The 14,871-nt window shown below is 43.2% G+C and overlaps 1 protein-coding gene across 8 annotated transcripts in view; it reads left to right on the plus strand.

Annotated features, from left to right (window-relative positions):
* NFIX (nuclear factor I X) overlaps positions 1-14,871 on the plus strand; it is a 293,070-nt gene that overhangs the window by 232,857 nt on the left and 45,342 nt on the right. For 5 of the 8 annotated variants that reach the window (XM_082255238.1, XM_082255242.1, XM_082255240.1 and 2 more), the window contains 3 exons: positions 496-603; positions 6,349-6,527; positions 10,114-10,290. In XM_082255238.1, the coding sequence (XP_082111364.1) occupies positions 496-603; positions 6,349-6,527; positions 10,114-10,275 (449 nt within the window). In that variant the 3' untranslated portion in view covers positions 10,276-10,290. Of the gene's footprint in view, positions 1-495; positions 604-6,348; positions 6,528-10,113; positions 10,291-14,871 lie in introns of those variants that run through there. The other 3 variants (XM_082255243.1, XM_082255245.1, XM_082255244.1) reach the window with 1 other exon arrangement.

The raw sequence follows: 14,871 nt of genomic DNA on the forward strand, positions 1-14,871 counted from the left end.
GGTCATGTTGGTTAAAATCTTCAGTCCTCTGCCCCCTTCCTCTACATACCTCAACATCTTCCAGTAGGGGTTAATAAGAGGAGCTGGACAAGTCACAGGTGCTCTTTCCATGCCCCCGCTCCAATCATAGCCATAAAAAGGAATGAATTGAGGTGAGGTGGATGCATGGAAGGTCCATCTCCTCCATCCATAGTAGCTGTAGTTTCCCTTTCCACAGTGAAAAGCACTCTATGTATGGAGGATAGGCAGATAAATGAAATGTCAGCCTCATCCATTCACAGAGCGCTTTTCATGGTAGGAAGTGATAGTATGGCTTTTGTGAAGGGAGGAAAGGTTAGGCCTAGTTGGCACTTTTGATTAATGCCTTTGACAGATCCTTCCTTTGTAATAGCCAGCCCCTGTGGGTTTAAAAGAAACATATATATTCTGGGGGGTTTTGCTGGGATTGTCCCATCCAACATACCCTCACTGATCTATATTTCTGTTCCTTTCAAGGACCCGGGTCTCTTAAGAAATCAGGCAAGCTAGAGTATTGCCAGACCAGTTCTTCTCGCATGGCATTCACCCATCATCCCCTCCCTGTGTTGGCTGGAGTGAGACCAGGTAAGTCACAGCAAAGTTGTAACCATCACATTATAGGTTTCTAGAACAGGGTGGGATAGGGCATCCATGGAGGATAGCTATCATACCCAGGCTTGCAGGATTACTCCACTGAGCGCGCTAAAGCACCAACATCAAGGGGCCATCAACCCCAATAGCAGATATGGGCCAGTGCTTTCTTCAGTGTAACAATATTAACCTATCAAAAGTGCTATATGGGAGCTGCCATTGCGATCTGATTTTGAAAATGCTAGTCTTCTGCCTGTTTATAGTTACATAGTTACATACATAGTTAGTCCATCTGGTTAAACCTAAAAAAAAAAAAAAAAAACAGTAAATAAAACCCACCCATACAATCCCATATACACAATACCTGCAGTTGATCCAGAGGAAGGCGAAAAAACCCCAGCAAAGCATGAACCAATTTGCTACAGCAGGGGGAAAAAAATTCCTTCCTGATCCCCCGAGAGGCAATCGAACATTCCCTGGATCAACTTTACCTAAAAAATTTTTAGTACCCGCTTATATTAAGTACACCCAGGAAAGAATCCAGGCCTTTTTTAAAGCAAACTAGTGAGCTAGCCAGAACCACCTCTGGAGGGAGTCTATTCCACAATTTCACAGCTCTTATGGTGAATAAACCTTTATTTGGAGACGAAATCTGTTTTCCTCTAGACGTAAAGAGTGCCCCCTTGTCCTCTGTGTTGAGCAGTGAACAACTCAACACCAAGTTCACTATATGGTCCCCTTATGCATTTATATATGTTGATCATATCCCCCCTTATTCTCAAGAGAGAATAAATTCAGTTCCTCTAATCTTTTCTCATAGCTGAGCTCCTCCATGCCTCTTATCAGTTTGGTTGCCCTTCTCTGCACTTTCTCCTGTTCCCTGATATCCTTTTTGAGAACTGGTGCCCATCTTTATGATGACAAGTCACTGACCTGAAACAAGCACCCAAGTCAGAAAAGTCAGAAGTCCTTATCTGCTTACTTGTTCTAGATCACTAAGGCCTCATACACAATGAAATTTTTTTCTGCTGCTCCTAGGGGCGTCTGGCGTTTTTCTTTTTTGCCTTTAAACGCCCCAGCAAGTTAGCCTATGTGTCTATGCAGACATAGGCATTTAGGGGAGTTTAGAGGCAGGAACGTTAAGAGGCAGAAAACAAAACCCACAGACAGTGGAGTTTATTTACTATAGCTGGAGAGTGCAAAATTAGTCACAATTCTCGCTTTGTCCCTAATGGTGGACGTCATTTGTTCCATTCGTTGAATGGCAAACCATTGGAGTACAGTAGGTGGAGATTGTTGTTTCCATTCACTAGGAATGCAGGCCCTAGCAGCGTTAAGAAGGTGCTTCAACAGAGATTTAGGATACGCACTCTCTAGCTTTAGTAAATAAACCCCAGTGTGTCCAGGAGCAGCGGCGTTTTGGCACAAAAAAAGCTTGACGTGTATAAACACGTCTAAACGTACATTAATGTTAGGCGCATTCATAATTTCAGCATCAATTCATTTCAATGGCCACAATAAACTATTATTCTGCCTAATGAAATGAATTAATGCCCAAGAACTTGAGGCACCTAAACACTCCTAAATGCGTTAAACGTGTTTCTAAGTATCAATAGCTTTTATGCCAAAATGTTGCTGCCAGGAGAAAAGGAGTCTAGGAGAGGTAGCAAAACGTCATGAGGCATGAGTTTTAAAAGTATAAAAAAAAACAGGCAAATAGCATTTTCAAAAGGTGAGGTCAGCAATGGCAGCCTCGATATTTCCTTTAAAGTCAAACGTTACCATTGCAGGGCAAATGAATAGGTTCACTTTAATAGTGGTCCAACCAGCGGCACATAGTTGCTGTCACTCTCCCACATCTTTGTTTGGCCCAGCTGGGAGCAAAGAGAAGAGGCTCCCCGCTTAGCAATCTGTGTCTGACCAATTGTCAAGCACCATGGGAAAAAGGAGTATAGCTGGTATATCCCAGTAGCTTAACAGAGCAAAGGGGGGGTCAAAATGATAGTAAATATGTGTTGTTGGAGTTGGTAAGCTACAATATAATAAATGTTTGCTTTTGACTTCAATGCCACTTTAAACCCCAAAAAAAGAAAAGGATCCGGAATCCGCTGCACTTCTTCAACCATTATTGGATGTTCCATAAAATCATCACAGACTGTGCGGGGTACAGCTGAAAGTAAACACGTTTCAAGCTACAACTAGCGCTTACTCATTACCAGGGGACGACTGGGCCAGGTGGCTGGGGGGCAATTGCCCCCTGGGCCGCTCTGATGTCCTGTAAAAAGGCTGCACCACTTCTGCCACAGACATGCCTAAAGGATTCCTGGTGAAAAGAAGTAAAAAATCCCCACCGCTGACCTACTGAATGTGGGTTGAAGACAAGGACAGAGCGCAGGCCTCCCTCATCAGCATGGATGGTGTAAACTGTGTCTGAGCAGAGGCCGGTTCCATGCCACACTGGAGACTCTCCTCACCCAGCCAGCCCTAATCAGCTGTCCCAGCTCCCTCAACCACCCCCTGTAGGCCAGGTTGGGAACCCGTATTCATCCAGTGAGTAGAGAGTACCTGGAGCAGGGCTTCAGCCTGGAATGGGGGTCAGAAGGAGGACAGGAAGAGGGAGAGTGAGAGAGGGGCCGCGTCGCTGCACCATGGGCCTCTGGTTTGTATTTGCCCCCTGGGCTGAAAATTGCCAGTCTGCCCCTGCTCATTACTCATAGGAAAGTTATGAGTAAGCGCCAGTTGTAGCGCGAAACGCGTTTACTTTGAACTGTACCCCGCACTGTCTGTGATGATTTTATGGAATATGCAATAAAAGTTGAAGAAGTGCAGCGGATTCCGGATCCTTTTCTTTTCTGTAGCTTTGCAGATGAGCTGTGCTAGCACCTTCACCATAAGTGGCCTGTAGATGGACAGCTAATTACTCACCTGGGGCAGCTCTGCTTGTGTGTACTTTAAACTCCAAACTTTCTGCATCATTGAAAGGTTTTAAATAAAATAACGGCACTACAGTTTATGACCACCAGATGGAAACCTTAAAGATGGAAAGGATACAAGGGAAAACCAAAATGTTTAAAAATGATAGCACCCTATAATAAAAAAAGCATTTTGATTAGGCAAAAAAATTAAGTGGGGTTTTAAAACAAAAAATAGAATACACAATAAAAAAAAAATGGTAATGATTTTTAATGAACTATGGTAGTGAGTATTAGACCTCTTTCCTAATGGGTGCTCTCAGTTTTGTCTCAGTGGGGAATCCTAGACTGATCCCCTGCTTAGCTGAACCAGAACAAAAACAGATGTCATATATGCGACCTTAATTTTTCCTCCATCTTGTGTTGGAGGAAAAAGGGGCCCAATATAATACCAATGGGTGGCCAGTCGTAAGCTGACGTTCATCAACTTATATCCACCCACATAAGTAAAAGCAGATCTTTTTCTGTTTGGTAGAATGAACCTCAGACCTGGATGCGGCGAATGTAAGTGAGTGCACATCCTCCTATATCTGGCCACCATTATGGATACACTGCAGTCTTTTTTTGATCTATATTATCAAAAATAGGCTGACATAATGCCCATGCAAAAGGACCCTAAAATGCAGCATCATTTGTTAAGATACTATTAAAGTGGATGTAAATTTATCTGTAGTGTTTACCTATCTCTCTTCAAAGCACTAAGTCCCGTGGCTTTCTCCTGCTCTGTTCTTCTGTTATCAGCATGATAACTTCTGACAAGTTCTCCGTCAACTGAGATAAAACCAGGCTGAATTTTGTGTCGGGGTGGGTACTATAAATGGATAAGCAGAGAGCTGATCTATTCACAGCACAGCTCTTCATATTTCTGCCTATGTGTAGAGGGGGTGTGTGCCTTTCCTCCAATCAGCTGTCTCACAGTGTTTGGCCAAATTTCCCTCCCAGAGGAGAAAATTCTAACAGGACGTGCACTTTTTTTAACAGTCTAGAAAACTGAAGACAGCACAATTACAAGTAAAATTTTTGTAGGAGGATTTGTTTCATCTCTGTGTATCATCTGAGGCTGTTCACTTGGGTGTATGTGAGGGTTTACATCCACTTTAAAGTGAAAAACCCCCTGCACAATCTCCTATATAATGTATTTGTTAAAATACTCCATTCCTTTTGTGAATTAGCCACTAAATTTACACAGATAAAAATAAACAGGATCCAAATTCTGCCGTGACTTAGGATTTCAGGGTGTAGGGGTGGCACTAATGACTTTTCTGACTGTCAGTAACACATTTGCATGCATAGGTTCCACGCCTGCCAGTGCATCTAGCCCAGTCTTCACTGTTGCTGTCTCTGCCCAGTTAGTGCATTTGTGTTGTTCGTGTTCTTCCAGTCCTCCCACTCTTGGTCTATACACCTAGAACTAAACTGCAAGTGGTATATGGCAACAGTTTGCCTTAGGACCTGTTTACCCTGTTCACCCTGTTGTCATGCATCAGAGTATACATCTTAACGCTCATGACATTAAGGTGGATGTTTCATTTGAATGGGTCATCTAATGCACTAAAACGCACTAAAAAAGGTGCATGTAGCTTTGTCGGCAGCAGAAGTGTGCACATTACCAATGTGTATGTTACTACAGCACAATAGTGTGAATGAGCCCGATAGCAAAATTAAGGGGAGCCCAACACATAGCTTAACCGTATCCGATGGTAAGTAAACAAAGGCTTCAACTACAGTCCCCGAGAACAGCTCGTTGATGTCTTTAACCCTAATTGGGCTTAGTAGAAGAGGTTCTCTACAACTAAGCCCAAATAGGGGGAAACGCATCAGTGGCCATGTCCAAGATGCAGGGATTTTAGCTGAAGCCTCTGTTAGCTTGCCAGTTGATGTGGTTGATCTATGTGGTGTGCGCCCTCTAATTTTGCTATTGTGTGGGATGTGCTCCTAGAGGGGCTAGCACCCACTGTGGGAGGAGAACCAACAGAAGGAAGAACGGGAGGCATTTGAGCGGTGCTATTTTTTTACATGTGTTCGTAGCGTGAACGGCCCTCTTCTAATCATTGACTCCTGGTGTACTTTGGGGGAAATTAATTCGTATCCCATTCAGTGCCATCCTTGGAGTGTTTTTTTTTTTGGGCCCACTTAAATAATATTGTGGTGCACTAATGCATACGCAGCAACACGTTTTATCTTGAGTTTTAAGTAGGCCCCAACGAAGGAAAATTGCTACCCATCCTGCCATTTTTTTCTTTTTCGCAATAGGTCACAACACATATCATGCATTGTGGGGCACTGTGGTGTTTGCATTGAAGTGCTATTTAACCTGTTGTGACCCAAGCAACTAATATGGATGGCAGCAAAGAGGGCAAACATGCCACACATATGTGTCCATGAGCAGCAAAGGTTTCTGCACTGAGAGGGTACCAAGCGGGAACAGCTCCTGATCATGTGATAACCAATCACAGTGGTTACGAGATCGGGCAGACCTTCCCGCTCCCCAGATGTAAAAGCCCATTAAAGGGAGCTGGGAGGGAAAGGGTAAAATGAATGGTGACGCACATACACAACGCGTTGAAGTGCAGTTGCAGTACTACGTGTAATTCAAAGGCTAGCCGGTTAATTGGGATAGAAAGGGGTAGCGCAAAATAGTTGACATAAGGGGGTATGAAGTGCAATTTGGGCATATTTTGAAATAAAATATTGTCAATTGTATTAACATACAATAAACCTTTTGTGAATTGGCTTCATTGCGCTGATGTTTTCTATTTTTTCTCAGGGAGCCCAAGAGCATCTGCATCTACTATACACTTTCCTTCAACGTCCATTATTCAGCAGTCCAGCCCTTACTTCACTCACCCAACAATACGCTACCATCATCACCATCACAGCCAGGACTCCCTAAAAGAGTTTGTTCAGTTTGTCTGCTCAGACACCTCTGGACAGGGAGCAGGGCAGGTGAGTAACTCTCTTCATTGCTTGTGAGATCTGTCGCTGTTCACCAGGCATTCCTCCATACAGAAAGATTCACTCAATATACCAGGCTGTACATTCCTCATCGTGTCACTGTGATTTGCTCTCAATCACATTTCTATATGAAAATGTTTCACCTGGTGTTCCAACCAGTAGGTCTGTTATTTTTCAACTTCCTTCAACAAATGAAGGTAGTCAGCAAAAGTGGCAGTTAGGGGGTTGAGACAAATTAGCAAAAGTGGCAGTTAGTGGGTTGAGACAATACAATTTATTCATGTAAAACTTTTATCCCAAAAACTGTTGCTGTAACTGATTAGAAAGTTTTATCTGGAGTTTAGCTATAATTTGTTAGTCAAGTCAATCTACATCCGCCAGTCTAACACCCCCCTCCAGCCAGACTGACACTGCTGCTGTCCAAAGACGTCTCCATTGCTCCTCCATCCAGAGTGGAGACACCCTAAGACAGGAAGTGTGTTACTGGCCACAGATCACCAGGTGAAAATAAAGGAAGTAAAGACTGAAAAAAGAAAACAAATGCAGCCACCATATGTAAGGATTCATAAGCTGCCATATATTACATTTTTTGCTTTTATCCAACTTTAAAATGGAACTAAACCCTCCTGTACTTTACAGCCAAGGAAACGTCTGTCTTAGCCTCTGTTTGATCTGCAGTTGCCATTGTGCTGCACATGTGATCAGGTATAACACCAGATATTTGATGGCTTGACAGTTTGGTTGAGGGCAAAAGCAAATGGGGCAGTTATTATATACAGCATGCCTTGTTTTGAGAAACAGTTAAATCAATGGGTTTAGTTCTGCTTTAAAGCAAGCAGCCAAATGTAATTCTGTTCAGGCAGTCATATGATTTAGGCTTCCCACCCAGTGCAGACAGGTTATGGTCTCACTTTTCTCCCTGCAGCTAAAAAAATAACCCTGGTCTCTGGCCCACCCCTATGCTTATTGGTGGACGAAGAATGATCATCACCGCATTGACCAATCATTATAAATAGGCCCGATCCCTCATGCATGCTACTTTTCAAATTCTAATATTTTTTTATTTAATTTAATAGTCCAGTTATTTAAATCTGATTGTATAGAATATTAGTAAAAAAACAAGTGCAGTGCTGAATGTTAATGAAGGTCTACCTATCTAGGACAGCCTTTCTCAACCATCTTAATATGGAGAAACCTTTCTGGTCTCAGGGAACCCCTTCTAATAATTATTATATCTACAGCTCATAGTACATTAGTTCAATAGTCATTGGCATCAATCGTTACTTATTTGAGAGGCTAAAATTGCTAAGCCCTTAAGGGACCCCTCTCAACCTCTGGCGGAACCCTAGGGTTCCACAGAACCCTGGTTGAGAAAGGCTGATCTAGGATGTTGCATGTCAATGTCTTAGAAATCTCTGTAACATCTGTAATATGGGGGCATGATAACTAGAGGGATACCCGCAGGGCCGAGGCAAACTGAGGCAGCTGCTACAAATGGCACTTATGGATGCATGTTGGAGGGGGGGGGGGCAATGAGACCGGAATGTCCATGCTTCATCCTCAAGTTCATGATCATTCCTGTGTATGTTCAGCCTCCAGGTGGCAACAACCATAAAAGCTGCCTCCTAGCAACCAAGGATGCTGTGTGGCCTGGCCAACAGCGTCCTATCAACCAACCACTGATAGGAGGGATGCAAAGATGGCCACCTTAGGAGGTATCCACCCTGGCACAGCCCTGGTTGCCTATAACTAAGGCTAATAACATATCAAAAGGAGCATAAAAAGACAAAATAAGTGTTGAAGTGAATCTGCGATTTGCCCATGTACTGCAAAACAACAGGTTTACTTAAATTCCGACCCCTACATTCTCACCTTGCCTTCCCTACCCCCCAGTAACTTCCGACTTGAATTGTTGTGAGGCTCTCCCCATCCTCCGACACGACAGCACTGGTTCTTGGTGACTGGCCACCAGTGACATGGCGGCTGAGAAAGAGCCCCCAGCCCTACGTAAATGCTGACTTGGATCTTACAAAGGGCTTGTACTTCTTGCTCCTAGTGGTGAACAGAGTGGTAGAGATTAGGAAAGGGAAGATAAGATTCTGCAGGGGCAGGCTATAAAAAGAACTTCAATGACCCAGCTCCTTTAAGTGAAATTAAACCTCTCTCGGAATGTAGACACCTATCAATTAGATCCAGTTTACATTCGAGCCAAGCAAGAGTATTCTCTATTGTGGTGTCTCTTCAAAAACAAAAAAAGTGTTGGCTTGGGTTCCATTTTGAAAGTGGAAAGCTTTACTAAGTAGGCAATATTCTGGCAGATTTCAAATATCACTTGGTAGCTTTGCACATTAACTTTTTTCCTAACTGCCTGGCCTGTAGGAGCATGGTGCAAGTCTGCCCTGGCTTTTAATTCAATGGTGCAAGTCTGACACCCCCCTGCCTATGAATTCAAGGGGCAGCCACAGGACATGCACCTACTGTAGGAGGACCTCTGGGGCGGGTTCTGTTGCAGGTGGGCCAGTATTGCACTGCAAGTCATCCGAATGTAGACCCCACTTCTTCCTCCACCAGTGCGCTTCTCAAGTCAGGAGGACCAGAAGATGTGAAAAAAGTGCTGACGCCATAGAGGCTGAGCAGTCCAAAATAAAAAAAAACAAAAGGACTTATTCTGTGCAAAGATACAGGTTGCTATTTTAAGTCTGTCAATCAGCTATCCATTGCACCCCCATTTTTATATACATCTTTGACATACACCAGCTTTATTTCTTTTTTTTTTTTATTTTTAACAAACTTTATTTAATATAGAAGGAACTGTGCAATTACAGACCTAGTCATCTAAATGAAAGGACCTGTAGTAAATGTACACAACATTATTTATTTATAGATCACCCCAGTAGATAATGATATATATATATATATATATATATATATATCATGCCTGTGTTGGTGCTGTATTTCTTTTGAGATTTCTATTTTTGTGCTACATACAGGCTTGTGTATGGTGCAAAGTATTGATTACCTTCAAACTATATATAAAAAAATAATAATAATAATAATAGTAGCAATTCCAGGTTTATTAGATTGTCAGCTCTTCTGCATATGTATCACCTAAAACCAAAAATGTGCTGCTTCTTCTTATTTTATTTATTTATTTATCTATTTATTTTTTACTTGCTTCCATTTTGTCCACCATATGTAAACTGTAAATACATCCAATAAAAATACATTACATCTTTTTTTTTTTTTTTAACTTTACAGATTTTTCTTTTGTTTGAGCATCCTAACATTTTCACCTACACGTTTCTGTAAATTTAAATATTTAGAAAAAAATAATGTGTTCATGTGTTCCTAATGTTAGTTTTATTTGTTAGAAAAATACTAATAAGTATCCACATGGCTTTTTTTTTTTTAATTTTTAACACATTTTTAATTTTCACACTTTTCATTTTTGTTCCTTGACAATTCCCACGGCTTCCCGCAGTTTTTGGGCGTAGGGAAAGGGCTAGGGACTGTGCGGGCTAGGGGGCCGTTTCGAGCTCCGTTTACTTTCCTTTTTTGTTATTTATGTTGTCCGCAGCCCAGCAGCGGGGCCCAGGGGAAAATGTCGGGTTCCTTTTTGCTGCCACCCCCCGCACCCGTGGCCAGGCCTGTCCCCCTTCCCCTGCCAGACACAAAACCTGTCACCAGCAACATTGTCCCAGAAGGAGGACTGGCAACACCAGCATCACCCTGTAAGTGAAATGAATTACCCCAACTCCCCACACACAAAAAAAAAAAAAAAATTAGTTATGGTCCCTTTCTCCATCTATTCAAGTCATTTGCAGGTGGGGAAAGTAAAATGAGGTGTTGTAGGCAAACAGCTAAATATTTGGTTGAAATACTGATATATGAAATGGTTTTGCCTGCCATAGGCTTTCTTTATTCTGCTCAGCCCCTCTTGTGATTCTCTGCTACACTAAGCAGCCAGCACGGTGACACCTCTGTTTCCAGTCTCAGCATTGCAGCTTCCTGTGTCACCTACCTTTCCACTGCACAGTGAATCAGCAGTGTGCCTATAGACCAGTGATGGCGAACCTTGGCACCCCAAATGTTTTGGAACTACATTTCCTATGATGCTCAACTACACTGCAGAGTGCATGAGCATCATGGGAAATGTAGTTCCAAAACATCTGGGGTGCCAAGGTTCGCCATCACTGCTATAGACTGTTCTTTTTTTTTGATCAGTCAAGGGGCTGATCGAAAAAAAAAAAAAAAAAATTGGATGGCCCCCATCCACACATGCGAGATGGATGGAGGAATTCTCTCTGCTGTGCCAATACATTGATCAGTGACTGCAGCCGATTGGCTGCAAGCTGCTGCTCAACAAAAGTTTTCCAACAGTCCTGTTTGACAAAACTCAATCATTAGATTGGCTTCTGGAATGACCAGAGATGAATCGAAATTTGATCCATCGATGGGCAACAATAGCTGATGCACTGTCCAATGAGCAGGTTGGAGGTAGAGAGTGCAGGGGAGGACCAAAAACCATTGGCATGGAAAGCAATCACTGCCAACTGGCCCTTTCCTGGTAAGGCAAGATTTCTGTGGGCTAAAAAAAATGTACTAGGCTTGGGGCTTTTTCAAACGGGTGGGCAGGGGGCAGTAAAAGCAGGCGGGGCAGGGGGCAGTAAAAGCAGGCGGGTGGCTGAGGTTTGACTGCCCTCCAACCTCCCACCTAAAAAAAGGCATGCCAGTGCTAATGGCAGTGATCTTTTGCTTCAAGTTAATGGGGCTGGTCATGCAACTGCAGCTGCGACACGGTGGGTCGACAATTTTAGGACTAAAGGAGCTGCCTGTCAAAGCACTGTCACACATGTGAAAAAGCCCAAAGTGTGCCATGGTGATTGGTGGCCAAGGATAAAGTATTGTTGCACACCTTTCACCTCTTCCAGCATCCGCTTTCTTTGCAGCTCTCGGCATTCTGTCACATAGCATATCAGAAAAGCAAAGGAAGTTGATGCTGGAAGTTTCCTCTCTGCCAGACTCTGTGATCGCCGGTCTGAGAAAGGTGGAAGAATAATGCCCAACAGCTGTCATGACTGCAGTTCCTGCTCTGATCAATGTTAAAATAGTGAAGTAACTACATTCAGCACCACCAGCACTGAATAATAATTCATGTTAATAACAATAATAATGGTGATAATAATAAATAATAATGTTATTTTTTGTTAATAATATTACTTAAGTTGATATTAATGGATTTATTGTTAATTTAAGCAATTAAATTATTATGATGATGGTTGTTATTATTTTATTATTATTATTATTATTATATTATAACATTATTATTACTGGCCCTGGTTACAAATCACCTCCCCCACACCACCACCCAGTCCTCCCCTGGAGGGGTGACACAGGTAGCAGCAAACCAAAACCAAAAAATAGACATACCACCGTGCTGGCTATGCAGCATAACAGAGTTGTGTAAATCACAAGCCTGGCAGAACAGATTAAAAAAAAACCTTTGGAAGATAAAAATGTTAACATATAAGTATTTCAAATGTGCATCTTGCCATTTGCCTAGATAATGGTAGAGAAAAGTAACAGAAGTATAAAAATAAAACATAATATCTAGAATAGTAGTGCACAAAGGGAAAGGGAAATAATAGGCGGTTATTACATAAACCATGACACCATCAAAATAAAGAATTCTATTGTTCAGTATGATGTGGGGTGGAGAATATGGTAATATAATTTATGAAGTGTCAGCTGGATTTGAAGGGTTTCTCAAAAAAGGATTTAACAAAATCCGAAAGTATTCTGAGTCTGTCCACCTAATCACTGCCCTGACTTACCTTTCATATATACTAATTGTGATTTAATTAATGTCAATAAATATTAAATGTAATGTAGCATTAAAGGTGAACTCCAGGTATGATCTTTAGCTACAGGTAGGTCCAGCTTGGCACAATGTAAGTATTCAGATCTCATACCTATGTGATTGCTGTGGAAGCTGCAAATCACTGGTCTACTACAGTGATAACAGCAATCTTCTGTGCCCCGCTGCCCTTCTGCATAGTGACCAAGGGGGGTCGCTCTTCACAGTATGGCTACAAGGGACTTTTGATTGGATCGTGTGGTGAGGTGGGGTGCAGCCTAGGAATGCACCCAGGGCCGGGACAAGGGGTGGGCAGGAGTGACAGCTGCCCAGGGCACAATGGTTTATTGCAGGGATGGGGCAGCCTGATCCTAACCTTAAGGTAAGGGGGGGGGGGGGCGCAGTTTGGCATCTTTGCCCTGGGCACTGGATGACCTTGCCCCGGCACTCTTACCGGTGCCAAGTATTTTCTCAGGTGCTCATACTTGTGAAAATGCTCTGATAACCTAAAAAGATACTTTGCGTTGCGACTATGCAAAATGAATGGACTCAAAAGGCACTGCAAAGGATCGCTTGCAATTTGAACAGGAATTTGGTGTTGCATGTGGTTTCCTGCACCGCTTCTCTGTAATCCCAGGCTGAAAGCACTTGGACATGCCTTTGCAGGGAATATGAGCTAATTCATTTTACATGGGCTCAAAATTGCACTGTAAAGTTTCAGTACTCGGTATCGGCGAGTACTTAAACGAAAGTATCGGTACTTGTACTCGCTGATAAAAAAAAGGGTATTGGTGCAACCCTAGAGCAGCATGGTCAATAATTCGCACAGGCAGGTGCAATAAACTTGTATTGAAGAACTGAGCAACGCTTCACAACAAATCCACCCTGCTGTGCACACTCACAGTTCAGTAGTGTGACAGGAGTAGATTCCTGCTTCGGTTGCGAGCGGCTAGAATGCGGCCTGGCCCTCTGGTCCCCAATCAGGAGAATGTCCAGAAGAGATGAATCCCTACTCAACCCCACTTAACTTCCTCATTAGAAATCTTTCCCTAGCGCTGTTACTGTCCCTACTCTATCCACTCATCTAAGCACACCAAAATCTAGAAGCCAGGGCCAAAAAAGGGCTCTGCCTGACCCAAGATGGCTGCTTGAGTAACAGGGGGTGGCAGCATTCAATAGGATAGCTTCCCCAGGGACCCAGAAAACCATACAGGACTCTTGTTCCTCCTTACTTCCTTTCTAGCAACAGGGCTGCTGTGAAAGAGCGCCACCTGCCTTAGAGAAGGTAGACTACGCCTCCCTACAGGGTGGTGACTAGGGATCGACTGATTATCAGCAATGCCAATATATCAAGGCCCGATATGCACTTTCCCCGATATATCGGAATCGGCCCCTGAGGTTACCGATATTTTAGGAAAGTGCTGTACCGGGGTGATGCCTCTAGCTGCAGGCATCACTCCGGTACAGCACTTTCCCAAAATATCGGTAACCTCAGGGGCCGATTCCGGTGTCCATAGCCGACGGTCGGCTGTCTTGAAATGACAACCGATGCGGCTGAAAAGCCGCTCCGCTGTCATTACAAGGAGCAGGACAGGACGCCCCGCGCCGCCTTCCGCGGCTCGCCCGGGTCTCCCGTCCCACAGGGAGACCCGGGCATCCTACCTCCACGGCCGCCATAGAGAAGACCCAATCAAAGCTGCATTCGACTCGAAAGCTGATCGGGTCTCCATGTAAAAACCCGGAAGTGATGTCATGACATCGCTTCCGGGTACTCGGCGGCAAATTCAAAAAAATGCGAGCATTCAAAACAGCCAAACTTGGCGTTTTGAATGCTTTTTTTTAAATGTCCAAAAATATCGGCCATTATCGGCCGATACCGATATCCGAAGACCAAAATATCGGTATCGGTATTCGGCATTAATAAAACGATATCGGTCGAACACTAGTGGTGACCTTGTCCAAACAAAAAAATGTATTAAATTATAAGGAGTTCTGTGAATGGAATAGGACCCGGAAGGCTGCTGCTATCACTGTAGTAGTACTGACTACTGCACTGATTTGTAGCTTCCACAGTGATCATTCAGGCATGAGATAGAGATGTGACTACTTATTTTGTGCCAAGCTGGACCAATGTAACTTTGCAATAATAAGTAATTCCTGGGGTTCACCTTTAAAGGAAGGATGCTACCAGAGTATGTCAATGCTAACAGTGACCTTCTCTTATTTGCTTCCTTTTAGCGTTTTGTTATATCAATTTGATAAGTGCCAAAAAATAAATTCAGTGTTCTCTGTGCTGCACTAAAATCTTATCAGCTCTGCTCTGTTCTCTTCTGTGAACTACAGAACCCCCCCCCCCCCCCTCTATGTTATGGAGAAGAGTGGGAGGTGTTTTGTAGTACTCATACTTCCTGTCTTAGTAAGTGTGTTACTAGCAGGATTACTAGTTAAAAATAAGGGAATAAAAGCCTAAAAAAATGA

Source organism: Pelophylax lessonae (genome assembly GCF_965119305.1).
Source record: "Pelophylax lessonae genome assembly, chromosome: 4".
NCBI classification, from domain to species: Eukaryota; Metazoa; Chordata; class Amphibia; order Anura; family Ranidae; genus Pelophylax; species Pelophylax lessonae.